Genomic DNA, 12,907 nt, shown 5'->3' with positions numbered 1-12,907 from the left:
AGAAGGTCGTGTCCATCTGGGTATCTGCACAGTGTCTCACATCATCTAAAAAAGATCGCAGCGTGACACAATGTGCAGGTGGTGTTCTCCGCCAATCATAAAGTTTGGAAAGTGTTTGCTGCAGTGAATAAGAAGCTGGTACCGGCCTCTTACAGAAAGGAGGTCCAAAGGTGCACTGTGTCGCATGCAGACAAGTTCATTAGTTGCAAAGAAGGGGTGGTGTGTAGGGTTCCTTTGTAATGCGGAAAGCTATAGTCAAACGGCTAGGTGCTGAAACGTCAGATTGAAAGAGTGCGAAAATTCCCTTCACAAGGAAAATATCCCCTTCTTCTAACCTCGTGCTACGAATGCAAAGAACATGAAGATCATCCTTGCGTGCCGGACTTGCATAACACATCGATAGCATGCAAGAGTAGTAACCAGATAGGCAGGGAAATTTTCCAAGCATATTGCATCGCTAAGAACTCGGGCACATGTGTAGCAAAACCATCTGTTGCTTTGCAGAGAAACGAGACAGCATTCCTTAAAAAGTGCCTTTCCTGTGCAGTGTAATTCTTGGTGTTTTTCTGTTTTTGTTTGTTTTAAGTTTCAAGCGTGTTCACCTATTTTTCCATTAAGCCTTCAACTGTTACACAGTGCCCGTGTCATCTTCTCTTTTGTCGGTCCTTTGTCTGTTTTGGGCTGGTCTTCAAGATGAACTACATCCAACTTGCCCAATACAGCGTGGTGGCAAATTTAAAGCATGAACAATTTGGCTGCAGAAGCAACGTTTTTGTCGGGCTGAGCCCGAATTTATGGAAACTCGGTGCCTTCAGGAAAACATCAACAACCCATCAGTCTATGAACATGGAGCAAATTTTTATGTTGAAGTGTTGATGTGTATAAAAAAAAAATGTCTGAGTTCGCAATACCATTTTGTAATTGCTGTGTAAAAAATAATCATGTGATGTGACAAAAATAAAATGCTGTTTTTTAAATTTAGTTTCACGCCCCTTCCTAAAACAAAAACCACATCTGGCATGAAGAAAGCTCTGCACCCCATTGGTATTAGTTATGAATATGGGTATAGGCCAAGCAGGGGCTGACTTATGGGTCACTCTTGGAGGAGGTGGTTTGAGGGAGAATCCCATTTGGACCATGTATTTACGGGGGCTTTTTTGTCTAAAAAATAGGGTTCAGTTTTGTTTGCCTATGTAAAATTTCTTGCTTGGGAAAGAGTTTTCTCCCCATCCCGGCATAAACTTCTTCCGAGCCATGATACCGTATAAACGTGTGTAAGGGCCGCACTTTTTTTTCCAGATTCGAGGGCCACTTTTCGGGGTGCGGCCCATACACACGATTTGCGAAAAAAAAAATTTTAAAGTAAAAACACACCAGTCAGGGAATGAGCGGCATTTATTGTTTCCAATCGTCACTCGCCGAGTATTTAGACTCTGAGCTGGTGCTGTGCTCTGGTACACGCTCATCCCAAGAGAAGCCGCGCAGCATGTCCGCAGTCAGCGTGTAGCCGTTGTTCCGCACCTCCATCACATAAGAGAGCAGCTCTTCTTCCATTTCGGGAAACTCGCACAGCTTGCCTCGGAAAGTGGGCTTATGCAGCTTGCGTTTCTCAATGCATCCTTCTGGTTGCACTCCTCAGCTACGTCGAATTTCCTGCCACGCTTGCCGTGTTCGAGAGCTAACTCCCAGCCGTGTAGCTATTAAGGCGCTTGCCCATCGTGCTAAAACTGCAAAGCTCGGCGGCAGCACGCGAAAGCCACAGCCACAACTTCAGCGAGCACGCTACCACGCCACAAAAACAAGAAAAGGCTGGAGCTGGCGATGCTGATGTCGATGTGGATAGCGGGAGGTCGCGGCGGAGAAAAAAGTTTACGATGATGATGATGGCCGCAGCCTCGGGCGCCATTCATGGACGGCACTTGGAAGCTCCTGTGTGCGTGCGTGGCCTTTGCGATCAAGCGCTCTGCAATTAAGCGCACTTTTGCTCACAGCCGGAGCTGATCGCGGAGGCCACGATGCGTGCATTTAGAAGGCTATTCCCACCTGGGTCGTGGAAAGTTCGGGTGTGGCCCTTACACGGATCTATTTTTTTTAAACATTTCCTTCGGGAAAACAGGGTGCGGCCCATACACGTGTGCGGCCCTTACACGCGTTTATACAGTATGCGTTGACACTAAGGCCACCGTCATTAGCTACTTTAGTGGCAAGTCGTTAATGGCTGGGTACTGTGGTCATGAGTTATCCGAAATGTCCGCTGCTATGGCGTTGCTTTGCTGATGGCTAAGAAAGTGGTTTGGGCTTGGTTAAGTACAGTCAACCCTCGTTAATTTGGCCCCAGTTAATTCAGAAATTGGGATAATTCAGCCTCCCTGCTCCCTTCCGTCAAAAATGTACACAAGTCAATGGCACCACACACTCGTCATTTTGGAGTGAAATCGTACACGCACCGATTAATTCTGGAAGACATGCCAGGAATGGCGCTGAAGTCAGTTTTCAAAATACGCATCACTACTGTCATCATCCAGAAAACAGTGCCGGGCTGGAAACTACCCTCCATTCCGAAACCCAAAACATATGAGAGGCAGCACTGCCACAGTCCCCGTTAATTCAGAAATTTGGACTACCGCCGGACTCCCACCAAATGCCCATGCAAGTCTATGGCAATGGAAGCTCCTTTATTTGGACGCCGCGAGCTCACATCGTTCAATTCAGATGGGCCCCCAAAGGGGCATCGTGTCGAGATATGACGAGCTCAACAGGCTTTCGTCCAAATATTCGTCCACAGGCCTCAATTGCATGCTATATTTTCTCCTGCGCCCCACTGATCTGCATACAAAGATAAGCCTGTTGACGGCTAACAGGTTCCCGTCGATAGGCAAGTTTCATTCTCAGAGCTTCGTTGCCAGCCCCCAGCGATGGCGGCTCTGAGCTGTAAGCCAGCCAAGTCGCACACCATTTGGTAAGATGACTGCCTCGTTGCTGATCTTCTTTTGTTTGTTTTTCGAAGGCATGTTGCCGCTCTGGCGCCAATTAGTGCTTCCGTCACTTCCATCGGCATGGTATTTCCGTTCTTCCAGCGTGCCGAAACTTCACGTTCGTCACGTGCTGTTTGCGGTTTCTGTGGTGAAGCCTCTCACATGCAACGCCACACAAGAAAGAGCTCCAGCGTTACCTTTTTGTACACTGAAAGAAACCACACAGACCCTTACCATTGTTAAGCAGTTCTGTTTCTGCCACTCGCATTAAAACATTCGACTGAACTGCGAGAAATCGGTGTTGTCACACAGTTTTTGTCTTAAAAGGAGACAACTGTGCAGGTTAACAAAAAATAAATTTCGCTTTCAAGCGAACGGTTTTTGGCAGTTTGGGGCAGGGGGTCATTCAATAATTCGACATTCGGATAATTTGGACAATTTTTCCACTCCCTTAAAGTTTGAATTAAATGAGCTTTTCCTGTATAATGGAAGCCCTTCGAATACCCTAAGAACAACATCAGGCTTCCACTTGAGCAACTCACTTAAGCTTGAACAGTGACATAACGTCCCCATTCACTACGAATGTCCATGGTATCAAAATGTTTCTCGCATGTTTGGCCAATCAAAATAGAAGCCAACAACTTCTTTTCAGGGGATGGCACATCTCCACTTTTCCCCCCCAGTTCAGCATCAGACAGGAAACGACAGTGCATACAGTGCTCACTTGTTCACAAAAACATACGCTTTCACCTATCTTGACACTGAGCCTGATAAAATTCCAGCACAAGAAAACACACCACAAAACCTTACTTTCTACACAGCCAGGTAGGCAGCCTCCCGCTGCGCTGCGCATCAAAACATGCTCGACTGATGCCAGCGGTGCCATATGGCTGCTCTAGGCAGCGCACCAAGCTCTCCCATAGATTCACAAAAAAGTTTCATGACAATAAAGCACTACTGAAAGACCTTGACATCACTAAATACAAAACATGAAAAGATAGGACACAAGAATGGTTTTCAATGAGATGGCATCCATTTTAACTAAATAATGAGAAAAACACTAGGATGGCAACTTGCGAGTAGAGCTGTAGCTTTTCTTTGGGAAACTCAAAGCATTCAGAAAGAGTTAGTGATGGAAGACGGGCATTTTGCGCAATCTACACAGTAAAGACCTCTGTGCTGAGCACAAAACCTGTCTGGAGGGTCCAAACATGAGCACCGAGATGAAGCCGAGGAAAGAATAAGAGTGAAATCGTACAATAGAGCACAGGAAGAAGATTAAGGTCATCAGTGTAGCTTACATAAATATGTCAGGAGGCAGAGTGAGAGTGAAGTGGCTCAAAATAAAGCAACCTACAGAACAGAACAAGAAACAGATGGTACAGCAATGAAGTCTAACCTGGATATATCGAACTCGAAGGGGATTGCAAAATAGTTTTGATAAATAAAATATAAAAAAATAACAGAAGATAAACTTATCTGCGTCCTGGAAGCAAGACTACATTGCACCCATGCTAGACACACACTTCTTGCAGCAATGTGCAGCCTGCTGGCGGCACACTGTTCACTACAACGTTACTAGATTACCTCTTTCAGTTTGCAAACTCCGCCGGGATGCGGCGGCGAAACGTGGCCCCCTTCGGTTCCCACTCACGAGGTGGCGCTTCCGACGCTATTGGCCCGGTAGCGTCGTCACGGAGCCAGCGCGCGGCGTTAACCAACGGCGTTAACAGCAATGCGATTCCACTTAAGGGGGGCTATTTCCGAGATAGCGAGCAAACACTATTTCTATTGTGCAAATAGAATATCGTTTGAGCCACTAGAGCGATGCCACATGGACGAGATTTCGCTGATATGCCCGCTTGCGTCGTCACGGAGCCAGCGCGCGGCGTTAACGGCATTAACAGCAATCAATTCCGTTTAAGGGGAGCTATTTCCGAGATAGCGAGCAAACACTATTTCGATTGTGCAAATAGAATATCGTTTGAGCCACTAGAGCAATGCCACATGGACGAGATTTCGCTGAGATGCCCACATAGTGCTACGCGGGACAACTAAACATTCACCTGTGAAGATTAATAGCGTTGCGTTTCTTTTGAATTCAGTTCTATATAAAATTACGTCTTTGCGGTTTCGTTTGTTCCAGAGCACTCAACGCTAAGATGCACATTATTTAAAAGCAAGGTACCGAACTACTTCAGTGAAAGCTCGCCGTTTTTAAGGCTATAAAATGAGGAAAACGACGATGACAAAAGTCAAACTAAAAACGATTTATTGAATCGATACACCAAACATGAACTAGGAATCTCTTTTCAAAAGACAAAGTTACAGTCAAACTGAAAACAATTTATTGAATCAATGCACCAAACATGAACTGGGACCAGTTTTCAAGAGCCAGAATTACAAGAGACGCGCTTTTTTGTTTGCTACAGCCACCTTTTCCTTGCATTCTAAGTTATGGTTAAAATCTCGCGAGAAAAAGTGCATTCTTGTCACAATGTCAAAGCCAGCGTTTTCGCGCTGGCTTTGACAAGTACTTGGGGCAATTAGGAAAAATTTGCGGCACAGCATCTTCCTTAAGAGCCCACTTGTCACGCGGTATGAAAACTATGTCACCATGAACTTTATGCACAAAGTCTTTCACGATATCTTCCCCGTGAAAGTGCAGGTCGCAAACTGCGCAAGAGCTGGTCAGCTCCTTATCCAACCTGGGTGTAGTCCGTCGCCACCGTTGAAGCCGCACATCGTCAGTGGGCGGCTTAAGCAAATGTCTTTTTTCAGCCGAGGATTTCGTAGAATCGTAGCCACTTCGGTAACCAGTCACAAAGCAACGAGGCATGTTTTCTCACATTTAGGAACCGTCACAGGCTGATACGACATACACACACTTACGATGATCAACGATGATGAAATGCAGCCGGACAATATTTGGAAAGCCTGTTCCTGCCTTGAATTTGGAGCGGACAAGTCAAGCTGCGTCGCACGATCCGCAAAGCACGCAGGTCGATCGAGCGCATGGACGCTATACGTTGGACGCTACTGTGATAAGATGCAGCGGAAGCACACATCGGGGCACAAGCTGCGTCGACAGATCTCGCTGAGACTCACAGGGAAAGCGATCACTACGCAACACAATTGAAGGCAACAAAGAAACACCCAGCAGCCTGCGTTGACTTCACACTGACCGGCACCGCCGTCCCGCCGTCAGACCGGTCAAATGGCGACGAGCGCGCCCCCGCTCGGCGGTACAGCGAAGGGTGACACCCGCGGCGTCGGAGTTTGCAAACTGAAAGAGGTAATTTAGTAACGTTGGCTCACTAGGTGTTACTAGGCCTAACCTACTTCACAGCAAATGGTGCTTTGGAACTAGCCAGTGCCTATCGTAAAATGTGTAAACCTGTTAACAGTACACTATAAATAGAATAATCTCACTAAAATTAATGAACAGTTGGTTTCCACAATATCTTCGGCAGTGAAGCGAGCAAAGAATGCCAGGCGAAAGCCACTGCAGCTTTCATTAGGTTGGCTTCACTGCATGACAACAATGTGGCAAGAAAAATGACTACAGCTCTCTAATTTTTGGTCAATATCATGACAATGTCAATCAGACAGTTGCTCCATGTCCGATGCAGGACCACAGTTGAGAAATGAACCAGAGTATGTGCATGTGCGCAGAGCACTAGCCAGCAATGTCTGCTCCCGCTGGTCGGCTGCTAACAGCACAGACAAAAGCACGCATTTTCAGGCAAATGTAGCATGCACTTGGAATTTTTTTTATGAATTTGGTGAAGAAAATTTAATAGTGCTGCAGTTTTCGGCCAGCGTGCCGCTTTATTTCACAATTTCTGTTTTTGCCAAGTGTTATGCAAACTGCGTAAATGACTCCTCATTGAACAACAAAAGGCTATGCACAGCTAGAATGTCTCAGAGGAATATAGCCAGAGCAGTGGTAACTACACAAGCCACTGTAAATAGGATCATGCAAGCTTTCAGGGAAATGAAGAGCAGATCGATGACGCACCTTGCAACTACCGCCATAAGACAACCAAAGAAGATAGGCTTTTGGTTGCTGCTGCTTGTGGCAATTCCTTCGTGACAGCAGTCAAGATGAAGGATGTGGTTCCACTCAACAACAGCAACGAACTGGTACGCCACAGGCTATAAGAAGCAAGCTTAAAAAGCAGGAGCAGAAGCGCGTGCCGAAGAGTCCTAACGAAGCAGCGCCGGCACGAGAGATAAGAGAACGCTGTCAGACTATGGACTCAGCCGGACGCTGCCACCGCAGTTCCTCCAGGCTCGTCCACCTGAGCTCACGCACTCCATCCGATGGCTCTTCCCGGCCCCTGACATGAACTTATCGGACCCTCCTTTCCTTCATTTTTCTTTCTTTTAACGGCTGACCGTCTAGAGGGGGGACCCTGAATTGACGCGCATGGTTCGTACCAGACACGTGCCGAAGAGACGGAGGCAGCACCGGCATGAGAGATAGAGAATGCTGTCGGACTCAACTCGGCCGGACGCTGCCACCGCAGTCCCTCCAGCTCGCTTCAATAAATGCGAACCCGGTCGTCTCCACTCGGCGACCTCAACAACTTTCCCTGGAGGCAAAGGCGAAAAGGCTTCCTCTGCTCAAGCACATGCTCAATGGAGTGACAATGACTGGTAAAATGAGCGCACCATCTCCATGAAGTGGTATCAGAAGCAGAGAGTGCACAGGCCAGATTTCATGAGGTTAGTATTGCTATTCATAGTGCATTTTTGTATTAACCTTTATTCCCGATAGAGCTAGGGCGTTCATGTGCTCGCACGTATGCGCGAGTTGACAATGACCTTATGGCCTTTCTCCCACAACTACAGTCAAACCCAATTATACTGAACTCGGTTAAATCAAATTATCCTTTACGTCAAATAATTTATTAGCATCATAAAGCAACAACGTGAATGTATACGAGAATGTACAGCTATATAACATACAAAAATTAGCCGTCACATCCGACAGATCGAACTTCAGGCAACACAGGGCGACTCAAGAAGCTGGCTTTCGCTCACACATCTCCGGCAGCTAGCTACCCAGCAGGTCCTATCGAACTTCGGACAACTCCGGTCGACTCAAGAAACTGGCTTTCCTTTGGCACACCTCCGGAGGTTAGCTTTCCTGCATGAACCTGCGGGTGCTATTGGTGCTATGAAGCATGCACACCAATGATGATGCGAATTTTCCACAACGTAGGTACTGAGCACGTACCCAGCCAATCAGATTATGCGTTTTTAGCACGTTGCACCAGTTGCACTCTTGCTGTCACACAGTTGGCACGTATGGTGCATCGTGGTGCCATTAGAAATTTTACATGGTTTACGCTGCTTGTATGTGCACAATGGCAGCCACGAAACAGCAGAACCTCCCCTTTTCCATAAAACTGGAGATTATCATCAAGCAAGCTGAACAAGGTGAGAAGAAATCCAACGTCGCCGCAGCTTACAGGATTCTGAGCAAGCACGCACCATTTTGAAGAACAAGGCTGCTGAGAAGGGACCTGGCAGAAAAAGCAAGTCTCTGCAATGCTTGCAGGAGGTGCTTTCAGTACCGGTGACCTACAGGTCTAATCGAGAAGCGTAGAAATCTTGGAACGAAGAAGACCTCGTGGGCCAAAATCACAGTCTGCCTCATCGTGGACAACGGCTGTGCCCACTGCTGCAGTGTTAGTTTCAGTATCATTACACTTCCCTTGGAGTGAAGGCTGGTTGTAGGAAATGTCGGACTGAACGGCTCCTGCAGAACCTGACGACTGGAAAGAGACCCAAAAATCGACCTCCTAGGTGCTCCCTCTATGCTGAGTGAGTCGTGGAATGATGTCAAAAACGAAACTATACAGGACTGCTTCAGAGATTTTGGTCTCTGCTTTAACAGAGAAGCTTGGTCGGGTGAGCTCGACGAAGCCATCGTGGGTCTTGATCATTTGTGGAACCAGTTGTCCGAATTGCCTTGCGCTATTTATGATGGAGCAACCATAGGCAAATTTGTCTCCACGGACAACAACGTTGAGACCATGGGAGAGCTTGCTGACGAATACGCATCACTGCCAATGCCGCGAAAAACCAAGACAGCAATGATGCGAATTGTGACAAGCGCTTGAGAGAACCTGAGCTCATGTGCTTCAATGTGCTTCGTCGCTATTGTGCATAGAAGGCTGCAGTCTCAGCTGTACGAAGTCCATCGATAACATTGAAAACTGTGTTCTCTACGTGGCAATGAAGATAAACAAAAACAAGGGGAAGCTTTGGGCCAGTTGGTCAGACATGTTGGAGAGGAGGGATAACCGCAAACTTGACAGGACTGAAGATCGAGAAGAGGACAGGACGAGCGGTAACTAGCAACTGAAGTTTATTGAAAAAAAGACATGTTGCAGCAAAGGTTGCATCTGCGCATAGCGTACGGGAACTGAGATAGTGACACGTGGAACACACAAGATAATTAATGATATACATCGAAACGAACAAGAAACGAACAAAAAACAAAGAAATGCCCGTCACAGGTCTAACAGAAACCGGGTCCCTTTATCTAAAAGCGCCACGGAAGGCTCACTCACACACATATCAAGCCCAAGTTTGCGCATGTGTGCCGCTTCTAAAATCTCCCTTTGGAGCCTCGACTGGCCCCTTCCGATGATGGTGGCTTTGTTGAACTGTGGGTAGCAGCCATCGCATTCCCTGCAGTGTCTCGGCAGATTTGCGCCATTATCAGGTTTCAAGGAGCGGAAGTGCTGTCGCAGCTTATCGTTTAGACCAGGGGTTCTCAAACTGGGTTCCGCGGAACACAGGGGTTCCGCGGGCTGTTTTCTTGTGTTCCGCGAGAACCCTCACCGGCCCTGACCCGGCAGCTGATACGAGACTGGCTCTGAGTGCTACTGAGCCACGCTTTGACTTGCTCTTAAAAGGGAAGCAGTACCATGCATCACATTAGTATTTGTATTAATCTGTGCAATAACATTTAACTTTTGCAACTCTCTCTTTGCAAAAATGCACTCGACAACATTGCTGGTAAGTGAAAGCAGGGGGGGGGGGTCCCTGGAACTTATTGAAGGCTTTTGGGGTTCCTCCAAGCAAAAAAGTTTGAGAACCCCTGGTTTAGACATTGACCCGTCTGGCCAACGTATACTCTGCCGCATCGCAACGGGAACTGGTATACCACATCAGTGGCACAGTTGACATATCTGTGCTCATGCTTCGTCGTGCACGCGACCCTGCGCTTACCTTCCGCCACGCGCCCGCAGAGCTGCGATAGCTTGCAAGGGGCTGAAAAAACAATCTGAATGCCTTGCAATCTGAATGCCTTGCCTACCTGCCACCCTCTTGAGGTTATGGGCCATCTTGTGAACATAGGGCACAACTTCAAGCGGCCTTTTGTCCAGAGGGATCGCCTCCTCTTGGCCCCGCACCTTGTTCTGCAGTTTCCGCAACAGAGATTCCGCCACTGCTTGGAGAACGGGTAGTGTAAAGCCTGACTGCAGCAACTTATCCACTTGGCTCTGAAAACTACCTGCAGCTTTGTGCTGGCATGACTTCAAGAGAGCTGACCTCATACAGGTCATGGCTATGCCTCTCCTAATTAGTTTGGAGTGGCAGGAAGAGAAGGGTAACACGGCCTTTTTTGAACGCGGCCTGTAGGCCCAGCACACGTGGTCATTGGCACTAAAAGAAAGCTGCAAGTCTAAAAACTGGATGCACTGATCTTGCTGTTTTTCAAGGGTGAAGTTTAAGGAATGGGAACTATTCTTGAAAACCGCGAGTACGTCCCCCGCGACTGTGTCATGACAGGCTTCGTGGTCAACATTTAAAAGGACTAAGAAATCATCCACATATCTGAAAACTTTTTTAACACCAAGGTTGGCAGCGTCAAGCTGAAGCTGAAGCTTGCGGTCAAACTTAGCAAGGAAAATTTCACACAGGAACGGCGCAACGCAGGATCCTCTTCTGTCCTCTTCTCGATCTTCAGTCCTGTCAAGTTTGCGGTTATCCCTCCTCCCCAATAAACAAAAAAATTCCCGACTATTTCGCTCTGTAATCTGCATGCAGTAAGTGGCTATCATAGAAACTGGTACATTTTTTTACTATCTCAGTGAGTTCGTTGTTAAATCTACTGCTCCTTTTATATCGAATTACAGGTTATATTCAACATGTAGGCGTTGTTTTGTGAATCTGATATATGCAGGTTCAACTGTATTTGTGTTCAAGGTATGACCCAAACTATGTATAAAATGTCAAGTCAAGCGGGCGAAAATCTGTGACCGTCCGGGGCTTGACAAGCAAAAATGGTCTTGGACCTATTCATCGAATTCATGGCCACTTCTGTGCCGAGTACAAAATAATAATTGACGAGAAACTCCTTCCGCACCTGCTGCATGGCACAGTCTGCTTCAGAAGAGGCAGGAGGCGAGGAATGTGAAGATGATGAAAATGGCGAAGTGCCTGCATATCCGTCAGCTTCTGAGGTAATGCAAGCACTGAATGTGACTTGTGACTGGACTCTTCCTCAGCTTTGAACAGGGCAAAGAGGACTCCCTGCATCACGTTCGCACGCTCAAAACAAAGAGTCACAACTGCAGCATTCAGAGAGAAAAAACAGGTCATTACAGATTCTGGATGCATTGTTTGCTATAGATACCACTGGCTGCATAAGCATTTCTCACTTGGATGCATTTTTTTTTTTGCTATAGTGCTAGTCTATTTTCCCTATAAGTATTGCCTCAGAACGCTACATTTTCTTCAGAACTGCATGCTTTTTAATGCATGAGATGCTTTTAGCACCCACTGTCGGCGTGCTGCAGGTGACCTTGGCACCAGAACAGAGGAGAACACAGAGCCGAACCTAAACGAACATTAGTGAAACTTTCAGTTGAGCCACTACTGGTGTCTACATGCTCCGCAGCCACCAGTGCAGCGCATGCGTAACGCAGTATTAAAGATCACATGACGGTAAAAGCCAGCATGTGGTAAAAGCCAGTAAAAGCCAGTTTGGATCGGTTGGTTTGTTTATCGGGTTTAACGTCCCAAAGCGACTGAGGCTATGAGAGACGCCGTAGTGGAGGGCTCCGGAAATTTCAACCACCTGGGGTTCTTTAATGTGCAATGACATCGCACAGCACATGGGCCTCTAGAATTTCTCCTCCAAAGAAATTCTAGCCGCCGCGGCCGGGATCGAACCCGCGTCTTTCGGGTCAGCAGCCGAGCACCATAACCACTGAGCCACCGCGGTGGCTACCAGTTTGGATCTTCTTCATGGAGTGCCTTATGTCTCGAATGTGATGACTGAAAAAGGCTTTGGAAAAAATTCTTGAGGCGCTTTTAGTAAATGATAAACAGACTGCAGCAAAGAAAGGAGAGCCAGGATTTGACCAACTCCACAGGCTGTAGCCCCTCACAGACGGCCTAAATAAATCTGCAGCAAAGCCTATGACCCATCGAAGCTTATTACCATGGATGAATCAATGATACCTTTTAAAGGTTGCTCATCTCAAAAAACAATGCATATCCAAGAAGCCAGTAAAGAGGGGCTACAAGGTTTGGTGCATGGTCGACTCAGAAACTGGATTATGAGAGACTTCTAGTATAGCGCCTGAGCACTTACACATGTTATATGCAAGCATTTAGCGGGATGTTACAGTGGATATCGCATGAGCGTTTTAGTTTATCGTATGCCAACCTGAATGCAACGATAGCAGGCTCCAGTGGCGCCATCTAGTGTTAAAATGTGAAAATATTTTGTGCCACATTTTTCACATTAATCCAAGTCGTACTACGTAGATAGCCAGTTCTGTTGCCAGTTCTCTAGAGCCAGGGCTTAATTTTTTTTTAGAGCACAGCTCTTTGGCGTCCGTTCCTGGGTTTCGCGTCGTCGTCGGCCTCGTAACCAGCTCCGCCCCCCTTTCATCCCC

The 12,907-nt window shown here is 47.1% G+C and overlaps 1 protein-coding gene across 4 annotated transcripts in view; it reads right to left on the bottom strand.

The window, feature by feature from the left end:
- Positions 1–12,907, bottom strand: part of LOC149355618 (uncharacterized) — a 57,299-nt gene that overhangs the window by 28,414 nt on the left and 15,978 nt on the right. For 2 of the 4 annotated variants that reach the window (XM_089583955.1, XM_089583956.1), the window contains one exon: positions 1,378–6,261. The exons of the other annotated variants lie outside the window; for them this stretch is intronic. In XM_089583955.1, the coding sequence (XP_089440081.1) occupies positions 6,098–6,261 (164 nt within the window). In that variant the 3' untranslated portion in view covers positions 1,378–6,097. Of the gene's footprint in view, positions 1–1,377; positions 6,262–12,907 lie in introns of those variants that run through there. 4 annotated transcript variants of the gene reach the window in all.

This window comes from Amblyomma mixtum, chromosome 3 (genome assembly GCF_055824585.1).
Source record: "Amblyomma mixtum isolate Tamu chromosome 3, ASM5582458v1, whole genome shotgun sequence".
Taxonomy (NCBI): domain Eukaryota; kingdom Metazoa; phylum Arthropoda; class Arachnida; order Ixodida; family Ixodidae; genus Amblyomma; species Amblyomma mixtum.
The sequence above is the reverse complement of the archived record's forward strand: the minus strand, read 5'-3'. Positions and strand labels throughout refer to the sequence as shown.